This window comes from Zootoca vivipara, chromosome 3 (genome assembly GCF_963506605.1).
Source record: "Zootoca vivipara chromosome 3, rZooViv1.1, whole genome shotgun sequence".
In the NCBI taxonomy this organism is placed as follows: domain Eukaryota; kingdom Metazoa; phylum Chordata; class Lepidosauria; order Squamata; family Lacertidae; genus Zootoca; species Zootoca vivipara.
In genome coordinates this window covers 101,463,035-101,477,635 of record NC_083278.1, presented here as the reverse complement: position 1 = coordinate 101,477,635, position 14,601 = coordinate 101,463,035, and the positions used below count along the sequence as shown (strand labels likewise).

General features: G+C 43.1%; 1 protein-coding gene across 2 annotated transcripts in view; it reads right to left on the bottom strand.

Annotated features, from left to right (window-relative positions):
• Positions 1 to 14,601, bottom strand: part of EPAS1 (endothelial PAS domain protein 1) — a 125,763-nt gene that overhangs the window by 18,283 nt on the left and 92,879 nt on the right. For both annotated transcript variants that reach the window (XM_035111181.2, XM_035111182.2), the window contains one exon: positions 9,731 to 9,837. In XM_035111181.2, coding sequence (XP_034967072.2) covers positions 9,731 to 9,837 — 107 coding nt within the window. The remainder of the gene's footprint in view (positions 1 to 9,730; positions 9,838 to 14,601) is intronic.

Here is a 14,601-nt window from a genome sequence, read left to right as displayed (position 1 = left end):
TATGAAGCCACTGGAGGTGACGTCTGAGACGCAGGCTTTGCTTGCCTTAACTGCTGCATTAAGGACGTTCAAAGGGGACAACGCAGCAGCCAGAATGTCTGGAGGGCTGGTGGGCATTAGGAAAGAAGGCATCACCTCCACCCACCCACCACGGGCTGCCATCTGCCACTGCAACTGATTTATATCATTCTAATTGCCTTAACTATACATTGCTTTAATTGCTGTTCGCTGTAAACCGCCTTGGGAGCTGTTAGGGTTGAAAAAGCCGGGTCTATTTTTTTAAAAAAAAGCCCTTGATGCTTTGTAGGAAGATTAAATGTCTGTGCTATCTAAATTGCAATGACTCCCTCCCAGCTCCCAGTCTCTCGACGAAGCATCATTTAGGGTGCAAAGGGGTTGTTTGATTTGAAACACCCAGCCCCAGCTTGTATTTAGACTGCCTTGAAAAGTAGGGTTGCCATATTTCAAAAAGTGAAAATCCGGACAAAGTTTCTGAGCTATTTTTTAGGAGATTCGCCAAAAGAAATCAACATTTCCAACATGGATTGCCACACCCCCAGATTTTCCTGCACATTTTAACCAATTTTCAGAAATTCCACCCAGGCGCTCTTTCCAACGGGCGAATGCTGGATATGTCTGGGAAATTTCGGACGTGCGGAAGCCCTATTATAAGAATCTTTAACATGAAATCTTTGGCTTCTGGTACCATCGTATGAAATGGTGGGTTAGGATTCTGGTTGAGGGCTACTCCACATCAGAGCAAAATGTGGCCTGTCTCCCCATTAACATAGAGGCATCCACATGGCATTCTCGCCATCCCAGTGTTGTCCAGACCTTCTACCCTTCAAATGCAGGGTCTTTTGATCCTCTGAATGTGCAATACAGAAAAGATTTTTAAAACCCTGCATTTAAAGGGGGGAGAGCTCCACATTTTTCTCCGGTGTGGACAAGCCCTGAGAGACAGTGACAGAACCAAACGGGCTGCCTATGATGCAGAAACGGCCATTTTTGGTATACAGTATGAGTCATCTACAAAGTGCTTTTGTATTTTACTCCACCTCCCTCTTCCTCGTCAGCAAAGGTTTTGCATTAAAAATCACCCTGCTTTTAATTTACTTTAAATACTACCTTTTGATTACCAGATTACTTGTGTGGCATGCGTGTGTGAGGAATATCAAAAGGTTTTGTCCAAAGATCGTTTTAGAAAATTGTGTTCTGCAGTGTCTGCGAAACATTATTACATAGGGGCCTCCTAATAATCAACTTGCAATGAAGAGTCCTAATGAGAGTTGCCTGTTACATTATCAAAAAGCTTGTTACTGCTTTCATCATTTAAAAAAATAAAATAAAATCACATTATGTTCTGTTACAACAAAGAGTAGCTTGTACTCTTCATTTAAAGTCGTGTGTGTGTGTGTGTGTGTGTGTCCATGTCCAGCAGCTATTTGAGTCTGCTGTATTACTCTTAGACTTATAAGTCGCTTGCTACCTAAAAGGTCTCTAAGCAAATAATAATAATAATAATAATAATAATAATAATAATAATAATAATAATAAATTTATATCCCGCCCATCTGGCTGGATTTCCCCAGCCACTCTGGGCGGCTTCCAGCAAAAGATTAAAAATACATTAAAACATCAAATATTAAAAGCTTCCCTAAAGAGGGCTGCCTTCAGATGCCTTCTAAAAGTCAGATAGTTGTTTATTTCTTTGACATCTGGTAGGAGGGCATTCCACAGGGTGGGTGCCACTACTGAGAAGGCCCTCTGTCTGTACTTACATTTGTACTGTGGTATACATTATACCGTGGGGCGGGGGAGAACATTTTCATATAGGATGTTAACATTTTAATGCAACATACAAAAAAGCCACCCAGTGTATCACCCAGTAACAACCCTAGAAAGCTTTCACAAAACTGTAGATTTAGAAGGAACACCCCCCACCGGCTCATCTATTCCAAACCCCCACAATGCAGGAATCACAGCTAAAGCATCCAAGACAGATGGCCATCCAACCTCTGCTTAAAAACCTCCAAGCCAGGAGAGTCCACAGCCTCCCGAGCGAGACCGTTCCACTGTCAAATGGCACTTACTGTCAAATGGCTCTTCCTGATGTTTAGTCGGAAGCTCCATTCTTGTAACTTAAAGCCATTGGTTTGAGTTCTACTCTCCAGAGCAGGAGAAAACAAGCTTGCTCCACAGCCCTTTAGATATTTGAAGATGGCTATCATATCTCCTCTCATCTCCTCTTTTCCAGGCTAAACACACCCAACTCCCTCGAATGTTCCTTATAAGGCTTGGTTTCCAGACCCTTTATATCTTGGCCACCCTCCTCTGCACACCTTACAGCTTGTCCATATCCTTCTTATATTGTGGTGCCCAGAACTGGACACAGGTGTGGTCTCACCGAGGCAGAATAGAGGGGTATTATTACTTCCCTTGACCTGGACACTATACTGACATACATTACATTGTCAATTCCCTTATTCCATCCTATTCATTTCAATGAGAATCCAATGCAATGCAGATGAGGCAGGGAAACGAAATCAATTGTGTATCGATTGCAGATCATATTCAATGGGTTCATCTCTGCATGGACATGGGACAAATAAGTGAATGTTGGCATTTTCCGCTCCTATTTGCATTTTTGTTTCCAGCATCCCTAGTTGTCCCCCAGCATCAGGGGCCAGCATCATTAGGCACTTGCTGAGGATCACATGCTAGTAGGGGCCCATTGTCAATCCCTGGAGCCTCTTGCCCCAGTTCCTCCTCCTTGCCTCTTCACCTGTCTTCTCTGACAAGAAAGCAGAGCAGCAAGAAAAAGGAACAGAGACTTCCACATGCCTGAAAGTAAGTCCCCACATTTAATTATAATTTGGAGGCTTTATTTGTCAATGGATTTCCTTCCTTTGCCCTTCACTTAAAGAAACATCCATGTTTTAGTATTGCAGGACCTGAACTTTGGAACTCCCTGCTTATTGACATCAGGCATGCAACTTCACCGTGCCCTTTTCAGTGCCTGTTTTAAACAGTTTTGTTTAGGCAAGTCCATCCAGGCTTTTTTAGCAACTGTTGATCCCCACCATCTTTTGAATATTTTAAGGTTTTTAAATGCTTTATTTAAATTGCTTCAATATTATTATTATTTTAGGAACAAAGCAGCATATATGTTTTGTTAAATGCACAAAATAAATAAAAGATGCTGTTATTTTGAACAGTTTAAAGACTACAAAGAAACACATTGGTTAAACAGTTTACTAAAGATTTTCAACTGGCCCTGCATTGAGATGAATGGCAAGATTCAGTGGGAACAGGAACAGATCCAAATCATTCTAAAATATTAATGATGGAATATAATTAATCTCTTGGTATAGTTCTGCAGCGCACTCTCAGGGCACGTTATGCAACAAAACAAAGACTTTGTTGCCTTTTCTCTCTCTCTCTTCCCTGCTCCATAGGTTGCAGGGTGTGATCTATGCCAACTCTGCCGAATTAAACCCATTATCGCCTCTGATGACTACCAATTAAGTCTCTTGGAGTGTATAGAATTTTTTATATTTGAAGCCAAGAACGCAAACAACGCTGTAGCTTATTTCAGAACAATGCCATTACCCCATCGCAAGACAATAATACAGGACTGCAAACTTGAAGCAAGCTCTAACTTGGCAGAGGGCTGTGTAGTTTATGGGCAATGTAAATATTTTCATTAATTTGTACACTTTCCCCCCTCATCCTTGTGAACAATCATTTTATTATTTCCCCATTGATGGAGGATTATAGTCTTTCTATGGGGTATAGCAATAATAATATGAACAGCTTGCATTTTATGTTTAGGATTGAATTTCCATTGTTTTTAGAGTTTCTGTGCTAGTTACCAGCTTGTCCATGGACATACAATGTTGGCCTCAAACAAATCTCTCTCTCTCTCTCTCTCTCTCTCTCTCTCTCTCTCTCTCTCTCTCTCTGCATTGATTTCCCACCTGTAAAGTACTTCAAGAGCCACTTTGTAAGGGTGGTGGAGAGAAAACGATTTTTAAACATACTACACATAAAAGGTTTAAAGGTTGCAGATCTTCAGACATTTACCTGGGACTGAATCCCATTGAACTTGGCGAATTGTACATAATGGTAAACTCAATAATAGAAAAAAAATCTGCTCGTACAAGGATGTACCCTTGGTAATATCACCTTTGATATTTGAAACACCTTTGTGTTTGCATGCATGTGTCTTTCCCTCTTGCTGTTAGCTACTATAGCAGCCAACCACATACCCTGGAGAAGCCCACAAGGAGGGGGCAAGGGAAATAGTCTTCTATTCCTATTGTCCCCTCCCATCAATTAGCATTTAGTGGCCTTTGTAGATTCCGTATAGCCATAATGGTTAATAGCAACTGATGGACCTTTCATTCTTGAACTTGTCTAATATCCCTCTTCAAATCCATCTAAACTACTTTGGATTATTTTATTGGATGCATAGTTTCACACGAGGCAAGAGACCTTCCCCATTGTCCTTCCCCCGTCCCCATGACAACTATTTCCAGACTTCTGTACCTGCCACCCACCTCTCCTGGTATGCCCCGCGGAGGACCTTAAGGTCCACAAACAACAATATTCTGGAGATCCCGAGCCATAAGGTGCCCAGATTGGCCTCAACTAGGGCCAGGGCCTTTTCAGGATTGGCCCCAACTTGGTGGAATGCTCTCTCACAGGAGACCAGGGCCTTGCGGGATTTGTCATCTTTCCGCAGGGCCTGCAAGACAGAGCTGTTCCGCCTGGCCTTTGGGTTGGATTCAGCCTGACCCCTGTGTTTTCCTCCCTCATGGTTTGGATTTATGGACTACTTAAAATGAGGCTGCATTTTAAATTTTAATATTGTATTTTAATCTGTATTTTAATTAATCGTTTTCTTTTCTTTTATGACTTATTGTAATTTTATTGGTTTTAGCCGCCCTGAGCCCAGTTTTGACTAGGGAGGGCAGGGTATAAAAATTTATTATTATTATTATTATTATTATTATTATTATTATTATTATTATTAAACCTCAGTCTCTCTACACCAGGGGTCACCAGCCTAAGGCCACGGAGGTCGCTTGACCGGCCCCCAAACCGAGCCACCCGCTCGTGCACTGCGCTAAACCGGCGCAACGTGGCAAGGGGACTCGCTTCTGCAGTGCCGAAAATTGCATCTGCGCAGGCGCAGGTGCTGAAAATCGCAGGTGGGCGTGTGATCCAGCCCACGGAGGGATCTCTGCGGGACCGATCTGGCCCAGGCAAGATAAACCTTGCTGACCCCTTCTCTACACTCTTCCCTCTTTCCCACTCCTTGCAAACAATGCCAAACTATTAGAAAAACCTGGACCCTAATAGCAAAATTGCAAAGAAAAAAAAGAGCAAGGCACATTTGGAAAACAATCTATTCATTTATTCTGATCATAATTAGCAGTAGCTCAAAGAATTTAAATCCCCTTTGAAGGGAAAAAGTTTACTCAGAATTCGCTTATAGAAATTGCTCCTTCCTTGGAGTTGTGCTGTCTTAGCTAGATGGCACTGCTTTGCTGTAATGAGGAACATGAGCCTGTGGACATTCCTTTAAATCCATTGCCCTTTGGAGTAACGGTAAAGGTAAAGGGACCCCTGATGATTAGGTTCAGTCGTGACCGACTCTGGGGTTGCACACTCATCTCGCATTATTGGCCGAGGGAGCCAGCATATAGCTTCCAGGTCATGTGGCCAGCATGACAAAGCCGCTTCTGGCGAACCAGAGCAGCACATGGAAACGCCGTTTACCTTCCCGCTGTAGCGGTTCCTATTTATCTACTTGCATTTTGACGTGCTTTCGAACTGCTAGGTTGGCAGGAGCTGGGACCGAGCAACAGGAGCTCACCCCGTCACAGGGATTCGAACCGCCGACCTTCTGATCAGCAAGCCCTAGGCTCAGTGGTTTAGCCCACAGCGCCACCTGGGTCCCTGCCCTTTGGAGTAGGAACTGTATGTTGTGTTTACAGGGTGAGGAGCCTCCATTCATATGTGAGAGCACATTCCAGCCTCTTCTCCACCAGCAGATGATCCCACAGCAGTTACCAGGGCCATGTGGGATAGGAACAGAGGCCAGCTCAAAAACAGCATGTCAGATTCCCCCAAAAGGAAACTCTAGATCAGGGGTCAGCAACCTTTTTCAGCTGTGAGCCAGTCCACCGTCCCTCAGACCATGTGGTGGGCCGGATTACATTTTGAAAAAAAAGAACGAATTCCTATGCCCCACAAATAACCCAGAAATGCATTTTAAATAAAAGCACATACTCTACTCATGTAAAAACACTAGGCAGGCCCCACAAATAACCCAGAAATGCATTTTAAATACAGTGGTCCCTCGACTTACGAACTTAATCCGTTCCAAATGCACATTCGTAGGTTGAAAGGTTCATAAGTCGAAAAGCGATTTCCCATAGGAAAAAAAAATTATTCAGAAAAATCCGTAAGTTGAGGAAACCGCATTTAAAATTCGTAAGTCGAGGAAATTGCATTTAAAACCAGCAACGGTTTCCGTTCGGATGCAGAAAAATTCGTAAGCGTGCGGCCGTTTTCCCCGTTCGTAAATCTTCGGATGTCGAGTAATTCGTAAGTCGAGGGGCCACTGTAAAAGGACACATTCTACTCATGGAAAAACCCGCTGATTCCCAGACCGTCCGTGGGCCGGACTGAGAAGGCGATTGGGCCGCATCCGGCCCACAGGCATTAGGTTGCCCACCCCTGCTCTAGATTGAAGAGACTTATGCATGTTCCTGGGAATACTGGTAGATAATCCCCACAAGAAATGTTCCTCAGGCTTTTCACAGGAACTATGTGCCACTCCTGAGATTTAAAGGAAAACAACCTTGCAAACATGGGGTCTTCTCCTTTGCTCATATCAAAACGAAAGGACTAGGCTATTAGGGGAATGTAAACTTTGGTAACTTGGGAAGTGGAACTGGAGAAGATATCCTATTGTTTGAGGCTAAAGTACGAAACTCTTAAGGTGAGAGTTGCTGGACATTACTCGAATGAAGGAAAATCTGCAACAGAAATACAATCTATGGTAATTCTAGAAGAACTGCAGGCTAAGGCTCAAAAATAGTTAGGCTAACTCTGCACTCCTTCCCCAATGCTGTGCAAGTTGTGATAAAGAGAATTCATGTTCCAGGAATACCCAGAATAGTCTGGCTTTCTTCATGTGAACACTTCAAGAGTTACAGATTTCGTTTCTTGCTGGAGATGGGGAGGATAATTAGAACAGATGAGTGAAAAAAGCTGACTTAGAATTCCTTTTCCAAGAGATGTCATGTAGCCACCACACTAGATCTTTTGTAGAAAACAGCTAAGTCCTGACTATTCTCTGCCAAGCTTACCAAAACCGGCTTGTTCTTTAGCGTTAAGTTGTTAGAGAAGAAAATGACTGCATGGAATCAGAACATGGGCTCCCTGGCATTGGGCCATTCTGCAGGGTGACAATACATAGCTACAAAGCGATTAAATCTATTTTTAGGCATTGTGCAGCATGTTACGGTGGCAAACAATAGAAAAGGAACTAAGGGGGCAAACAGGGGGTAAGAAACAGGAGTGAAATTAGACCGGCGCTTGCTGTAAAATTCTCTCCTACAACTTTGTCTCAGTTTGTGAGATTTGTAAGTGAATGTGTGTATACTGTACATTCAATTTACTTGTTGCTCTGAATATGGAAGTGTAATGGCAGGAAGGCAATAAGAGGATCTCTGCTGATTAGGGTGTGTTACACCAAGTATTTTAATATGGCCACATGCAATGTTGGCAATCCTGACCTCACTGAGAACTGGAGCTGCCAGTGCTTTATGGGGCCTCATGAAAATCCCAGAGTCCTCCCATCTAGCCATTCTTTGCAGGGGTCTCCATCACTTTCCTCCACACCTGTCAATAAAAGGTGGCTTCAAGATCCGACAGGCTGCCTGCCACCCACAGCTGAATTCACAGGAACACAGGAAGCTGTCTTATACTGAGCCCATGAGTTCATTTAATTCAGTGGCTGCTGCTCTCCTGGCTTCAGAAAAGAGCTTCTCCTGGTGGAGACACCAGGGACCAAACTCAGAACCTTTTGCATCGAAACATACCCTCTGTCACTGAGCTACAGCCTTTTCCCAGTTCTTCACCTGCCTTCCTCTCTCACCTGTTTCCTGACCCTTTCTTGCTACTCTATGCTTCTTTGGCTGGGAAGGAGCTCCAAATTCTAAAGGAACCCCAGGAAGGGAAAGTACCTTTCGGCTGCTACTTGCTAGCATTTATTATTGATTGCACCTCATTCTTTATCTAAAGGGCTTAAGGTAGCACACACAAGGTATTTCCTGAGCCAGCAGAAGGAAACAAACAGCAAAAAAGAAAACCCTTTGTGGACGATCGATTGCAGCATACTTTTGTGTGTGAACCACGACCTACTTCATCAGACGCATAAATTGCTATCCTCGAGTGCATGCATGTGAGAATACCTACATGACCAAATGAATTAACATATCCTTAGTAATTAAATTGCCGTTCAAGTATAGCATCTTGCCCTGTGGATTGGCTCCTCACACAAACTTCTCCCAGTGCAACAACATGCCACCACCAACTAAGGAATCTTTTGCAGTGGTGCAGAGACTGTCGGTTTGCATTCCACAGTACAGAAAGTATTGATCTCATGTGTAGAGATCTTTCCTATTCTAATTAATCCAAGAGGGTTCTGGAAGCTTGTCTGTGCGAAAGAAACAAGCAGAAGGTTCGTGATGTTTGGGCTATTCCTTCAGAGAAACTGAGTACAGCTGGTTCTGTTATCTTTTTCTGTCAAGGTCATGCTGTCTATAATAGTTAGGCCAGAAGCACTTGGTTTGCACTCTCTGTCTCTCTTTCTGTCTAGTGAAGTGTTCTGTATCTTAACACCTTAGTCTTATTATAAGTTATTACAAGTTTAAGTTAAGTCTGCTGCAACTGGATTTCTTATGGGCAGTGCCAATCCTGAATGTGTTGGATTTCTGACCGTTATGCTCATTTGCCTTCAGTAGCAGTAAAGCTCTGCTTTATGAAATATAATTGCCTCTGGTCTATTTTGGGGGAATCCTGCAACGTGTTTTAGTTTTTACTCTGCTAACTGTATGTTGGAATCTGCTCCGCATCAATATGAGTAGAGTTCATGACACAGACTAGGGTGGCCACGTGTCCTACTTGACAGTCCTCTGTTTGAAGGGCTGTCTGGTTTAAAGGTAAAGAACTGTAAGGAGGGAGAGTTGTGAAGAGAAAATGGTGGCTTGACGTTTCCCATCAATTTAGCAGCAAACCTCGACAGCAGGCCCACAGGTCACCTCATCATCTCAGTCTTCCCCACAATGGCGAGATGCACCGTACTTCCATTTAAATGATGATTTAAAATTATTTCCAATTCTGCATCTACAGATATAAATTTAGCATATGCAGATTTTATGCAAACTACTGTCCTCCTTTGCATTCTTTTTCGTTAAAGCATAAGCGCCCACCCTTGAAGAGAGAAGCCCTGGGTCTGTGGCTAAGGTCTCTACCCCTTAACCATGATCTGCAGCCCAAGTTTGTCCTTAGCACCAATTATTTGTGTTGCCCACTGAATAAATAAACGTACAACTCATGCTCCTGCAAAACAAATGCAACCTCACATCTTTGCAATGTGCTCAATAACACACATTCCTAAGAGAAAATGCAGATTTGGAATGAGACTCACAGTTCTGATGACTTTTGGTCATATTCTCAGAGTCCAGTGCATGGTAGAATTCATAGGCAGAACGGCCCAGCAGCTCCTCGGGATGGTATCCAACTAATTCAGTGATCCTTCATGAAACAAACAAACAAACAAACAAACAAACAAACAAACATTTTCATTAGATATTTGGTTCCGAACATTTTTCATTTAGTAGTGTGCCTTCCCAAATTAAAGAAAATCTGAGCCTTCAAGTTTTTATTGGTATTGCCCTGAAGAAGTGTACTTCAGCTTCACAGGGACAAATAAACCTTCTTTCACGCAGCTTTGTGATTTCATCTTTCTCTCCCTTTTATGCCTTGATTTAGCATCGGCTAGCTTCTTACATTCCTACTGAGTGGTGCATTTGGCTGTGACAAGATAGCTCTAAAAGTAGTTGTTTTGGCAATTGCTGCTCTAAAGCATAATATTAAGAACATACCAGAGCAGCATCCTCTGCTGTAGAGTTTTCTCTCACTGCATCAGAGGCAAATCCACAATATGGACATATCTAGATAGGATTTCTACCTGGGCTGAGCATCTCTTTAAATATCTGGTCCACCTCTCTCCACTTTCTGTTTTGCTGGATTTGCAGGTGCTTTTACATTTGTCTAAGCATATCTGTCCAAGGTTTTAATGTAACTACCTCTACTAAAGTACACAGTTTCAGTTAAGTCCCCATTAACTATTGCACTAAAATAAATAAACATGCATGTGTAGTGAATGCCAGATGACTGCAGCATCAAATGCTGACCTGTGTGTGTGTGTGAATGAGGCATCACCATACACCACAAAGCATAACTTTTATGCTTTCCCCATAGATCCAGATATCAGGTTTTGAATAATACAAACACACGCAGGTATAAAATGGCCAAAATTCTACTACACGTTTTGTATAAGACAGATGCTTCTCAGTAGAGTTTAATAATCATTTGTCAATATTTACAAGCTGAGCTTAGCAGCAGGAACACAAAATGCCCGAAGCGCCAGAGTAGTGCCACACAATGACGACATCAGTGCGTAGCTTTGTATTTGATCAGCAAATGATATGTCCAATTCCAAGCAGTTACTTGCTAGCAAATCATGCCTTAAGATCTAAGGGAGGCTGGTCTCCAGTCACAGGTAAGGAATCAGGAATCCCTGTTTAGAGAGCTAACCTGCTGAGGTTAGCCCTGGCACCATGTGACAGCTGCATCATTCTAAACCACGGTTAGCTTTAACCAGAGTTTGCAAACTTTGGCAAGCCTGCTAAGCTAGCATTTTGCGCACACATAATGAAACAGCAGAATGAGCTTGAAAAAGATAAGGAAGAGAGGAATTTGCAAACAAGGATAGAAGGAACACATAGTTCACAGAATGGTTGTAACTTTTTAACCATGGTTAAGGCACCAGGAAATGTTGTATCTCTACTGTGCTATCCGCAACCCATGATTCTGAATGATTTCTGTTGATAGAGCAGATTGAAATGGAGCGGGGAGGGAACCAATTAACTTTTGACTCTTGCTCCTCTTTGGACTTCCATCATTTCTTTAGTTTTTGACTCTCTAAATTGGAATTTATAGTTAGGGGTTAGCTCGTTGCTTTTGGTATTTCCTTTACTAAAGCGGATATTAAACAAACAAATGCTAGGCAAGATGTTAAATGATGGCTTTCCCCCAGCTGCTGTACTTATGCAATAATGTTTCGTAGCATAAATTCTGCAAAGATTTTCACACAGTGGCTCCATTCCTCGCATCAGCAATGTGCAAACAAGTACCAGGTTACAAATAAATGCCACTGTGAAGATCTGGCTTCGAAAACTTCAGTTGTGTACAGAGGTAATTAGAGAAAAGACTCTATTGTAGCATGTATACTGTATCAAAATGATTGATGTACATTGCTATTAAAATTCAAAGCCCTCCCCCCCCCCTTTGTTCCTCCTCCACTTTTCAGGATGTCCTTGCTATATTTTGTACAGTTTTTGTTGTTGTTTCATTTTCACATTTTGTCTAGTTTTGATCCTATCGAAGTCAAGAGTCCATATCCTAGCTATCTGTAGAACGAAACTGGAGGACGTATTTAAGAACAACGGCAGAATGAAAAGGCTACACCATGCCCCCACCTTCTGAACTACTTTGCTCCCAGTCGACGCTAACCTTACAAAGCCAGGAAATACAACCTCAGAACAAGCACACAGCCTCGTCTGCCTGCAAGCACGTAATTGCCATTATCACTAATGATGGTAACACTGTATTCTCACAAGGATCCTGACTTCTGCGAAGGCTCTTTTACCCCACACACATTTCACGCAGGTTGTTGTTGTTGTTGTTGTTGTTTTAAACGACACGGAGCACGCTGGAACGTGCGTCAGCAAAAAGAAAAAGAAATCAGACTCCCGTCTATCAGAAGAGCCCCCAAATGCGTTGTAATGCATTACATTATCTGAGAGCACATCTCGGGGGCTAACATCTGTGATGACGGAAGACTGAAACAGAACACAGATCTCCTTCCCAGCTTAAACTAGGAGGGCAGCACCATAGCTCAATGGTAGAGAATAAGCTTTGCATGTAGAAGGTCCCAGGTCCAATCTTTGGTCTCTCCGTGCAAGGCTGAGAGGGTCTCCTGTTTGAAACCACAGAGAGTGTGTAAGCCAACATTCCCAAGCCAGGTGTTCTCAAGATATTTAGGTCCTCAACTCCCACCATCCCTGACCCTTGGCCATGTTGGCTGGGGCTGATGGGAGATGGAGTCCAGAACTTCTGGAGGGTACCTGGTTCAGGAAAGCTGGTGTAGGCAGCATTGAGCTAGATATGTCTAGCTCAGCATAAGCCTGTTCGCCATGAGTGGGAGACAGGAGGAAGTCCCAAACCCTGTCTTCATTAACTGCTTTTGTCCCCACAGTCTAGGGGAGGGATAGTACCTCTGGTGGGGGACTCGTTGTGCTCCTTCTGGGCCTCGCTCAGCTATCACCTGTGGCTCCTAGAAGCTGTCAGCATCATAGCTGCCAAGTCTCCTGTTTTCCCCGGGAAACCCCCATTTTTCCAGCTGTCCCCAGCCGAAAAAAACGGAATTTTTTTTTGTTTTTCCCAGTTTATTCTGGCACGGCGGCCATTTTGGAACTGGGCAGAGCATGCTCAGAAGTGACTTTTGATGCTGCTCTGCCCAGTTCCAAAATGGCTGCAGTGCGACTTCTGGTGCAGCAGCCATTTTGGTCACTTCTGAGCATGCTCCGCCCAGTTCCAAAATGGCTGCCGCGCTACTTCCGGTATGCTAATTTCTGTCCGGTCCCTTATTTTTCAGAGAGGAACTTGGCAGGGAACGGCCTCAACTGGCTGGCTAAACGAGGGGAAGGTGACTGATGGGTCTTGAGGAACTTCCCTCATCTGAAGCAATGGGAGAAAACCCCCACATTGGCACCAACGAAAAGATTGTATTCTATTTATTTAAATGATTTAATTAAGCAGCTTATAGGTGCAGACTTTTTCTTTGGATAAATACGATGGTATTTGGAATGAGTTTACACATAATATATTAGGTTACTGGCGATTTTATCGGAATTAGGATAATAACAAAATACAGTATATTAATGCATGGTAATGTAACAGTATTTCTTTTCTTTTTCCATTCTCACTTTCTTTTTTACTCACTCTATTTATAAATGAAATTCTCTTAATAAAATAATAAATGATTTCTATAAGACTTAGCTACAATCATCCCTAAGTGGTGTACAAGAAATACAAAGCAGAAAAGGTAAAAAGTGGTTAGAGCTATAAAATCAGTCTGCATCAGGGGTGTACTATATTGGTAAACCCATTCTAGAATGACTAGAATAGTAGTTGCTGATGATGATGTACTAACCAAGCAGTAGGTGGCTAGGCTAGGTAAAGGGACCCCTGACCGTTAGGTCCAGTCACAGACGACTCTGGGGTTGCGGCGCTCATCTCTCTTTACTGGCCGAGGGAGCCGGTGTACAGCTTCCGGGTCATGTGGCCAGCATGACTAAGCCGCTTCTGGTGAACCAGAGCAGCGCACGGAAACACCGTTTACCTTCCTGCCAGAGTGGTACCTATTTATCTACTTGGACTTTGATGTGCTTTCGAACTGCTAGGTGGGCAGGAGCACGGACCGAGCAACGGGAGCTCACCCCGTCATGGGGACTCGAACCGCCAGCCTTCTGATTGGCAGGCCCTAGGTTCTGTGGTTTAACCCACCAGCCCCACCCGCATCCCGGTGGCTAAGATAACTGCATCCTAAAGTACTGGAATAACTGCACCGATTTTGAGATTTTGAACAGGAAAGTGTCAAGGCGGAATGCTGAACTTCCTTCATTTTTCTCTGCAACTTAAATACAGCATTAAGCACTTACTACTGACTGCCCCTGCCATGCTGAACCAGCGCAGTTTCAATCCATTACTTTTCTTTCAATCTGTGCCCAACTTCCTCAATGCAACATTAACCTCAAAAAGTTCACACCCCAGAATTACCTCTTGTGGTACATGTGTCCTGAGAAAATGTCATGTTCTGCTGGATCAGATGTAATCTTGGATTACAAGGTCTCATGCATTAGGGAAAGAGGTGTTCTGTTGCCTTTTCACTGGGGCCTACTAAGAGGTAGGCACGCAGCACGGCAAACAGCTATTTAGATGCTAAATGTCAAGGGAACAGTGTTTATTCTGTTAAAACAGCAGGTAATGAGGAAAACAGGGAAATTCGAAACCTGACCTATATGAGATTGAAATATTATCCAGGGATTAAGGTTTTTAAAACAGCTACTTTTGAAAACTGGATAAACCATCCATATGCCCACAAACTTTTAGCAGAACTACCTTAATTACACACAGGACTCTGCCAATTTTTGTAGAGCGGTGAAATATACT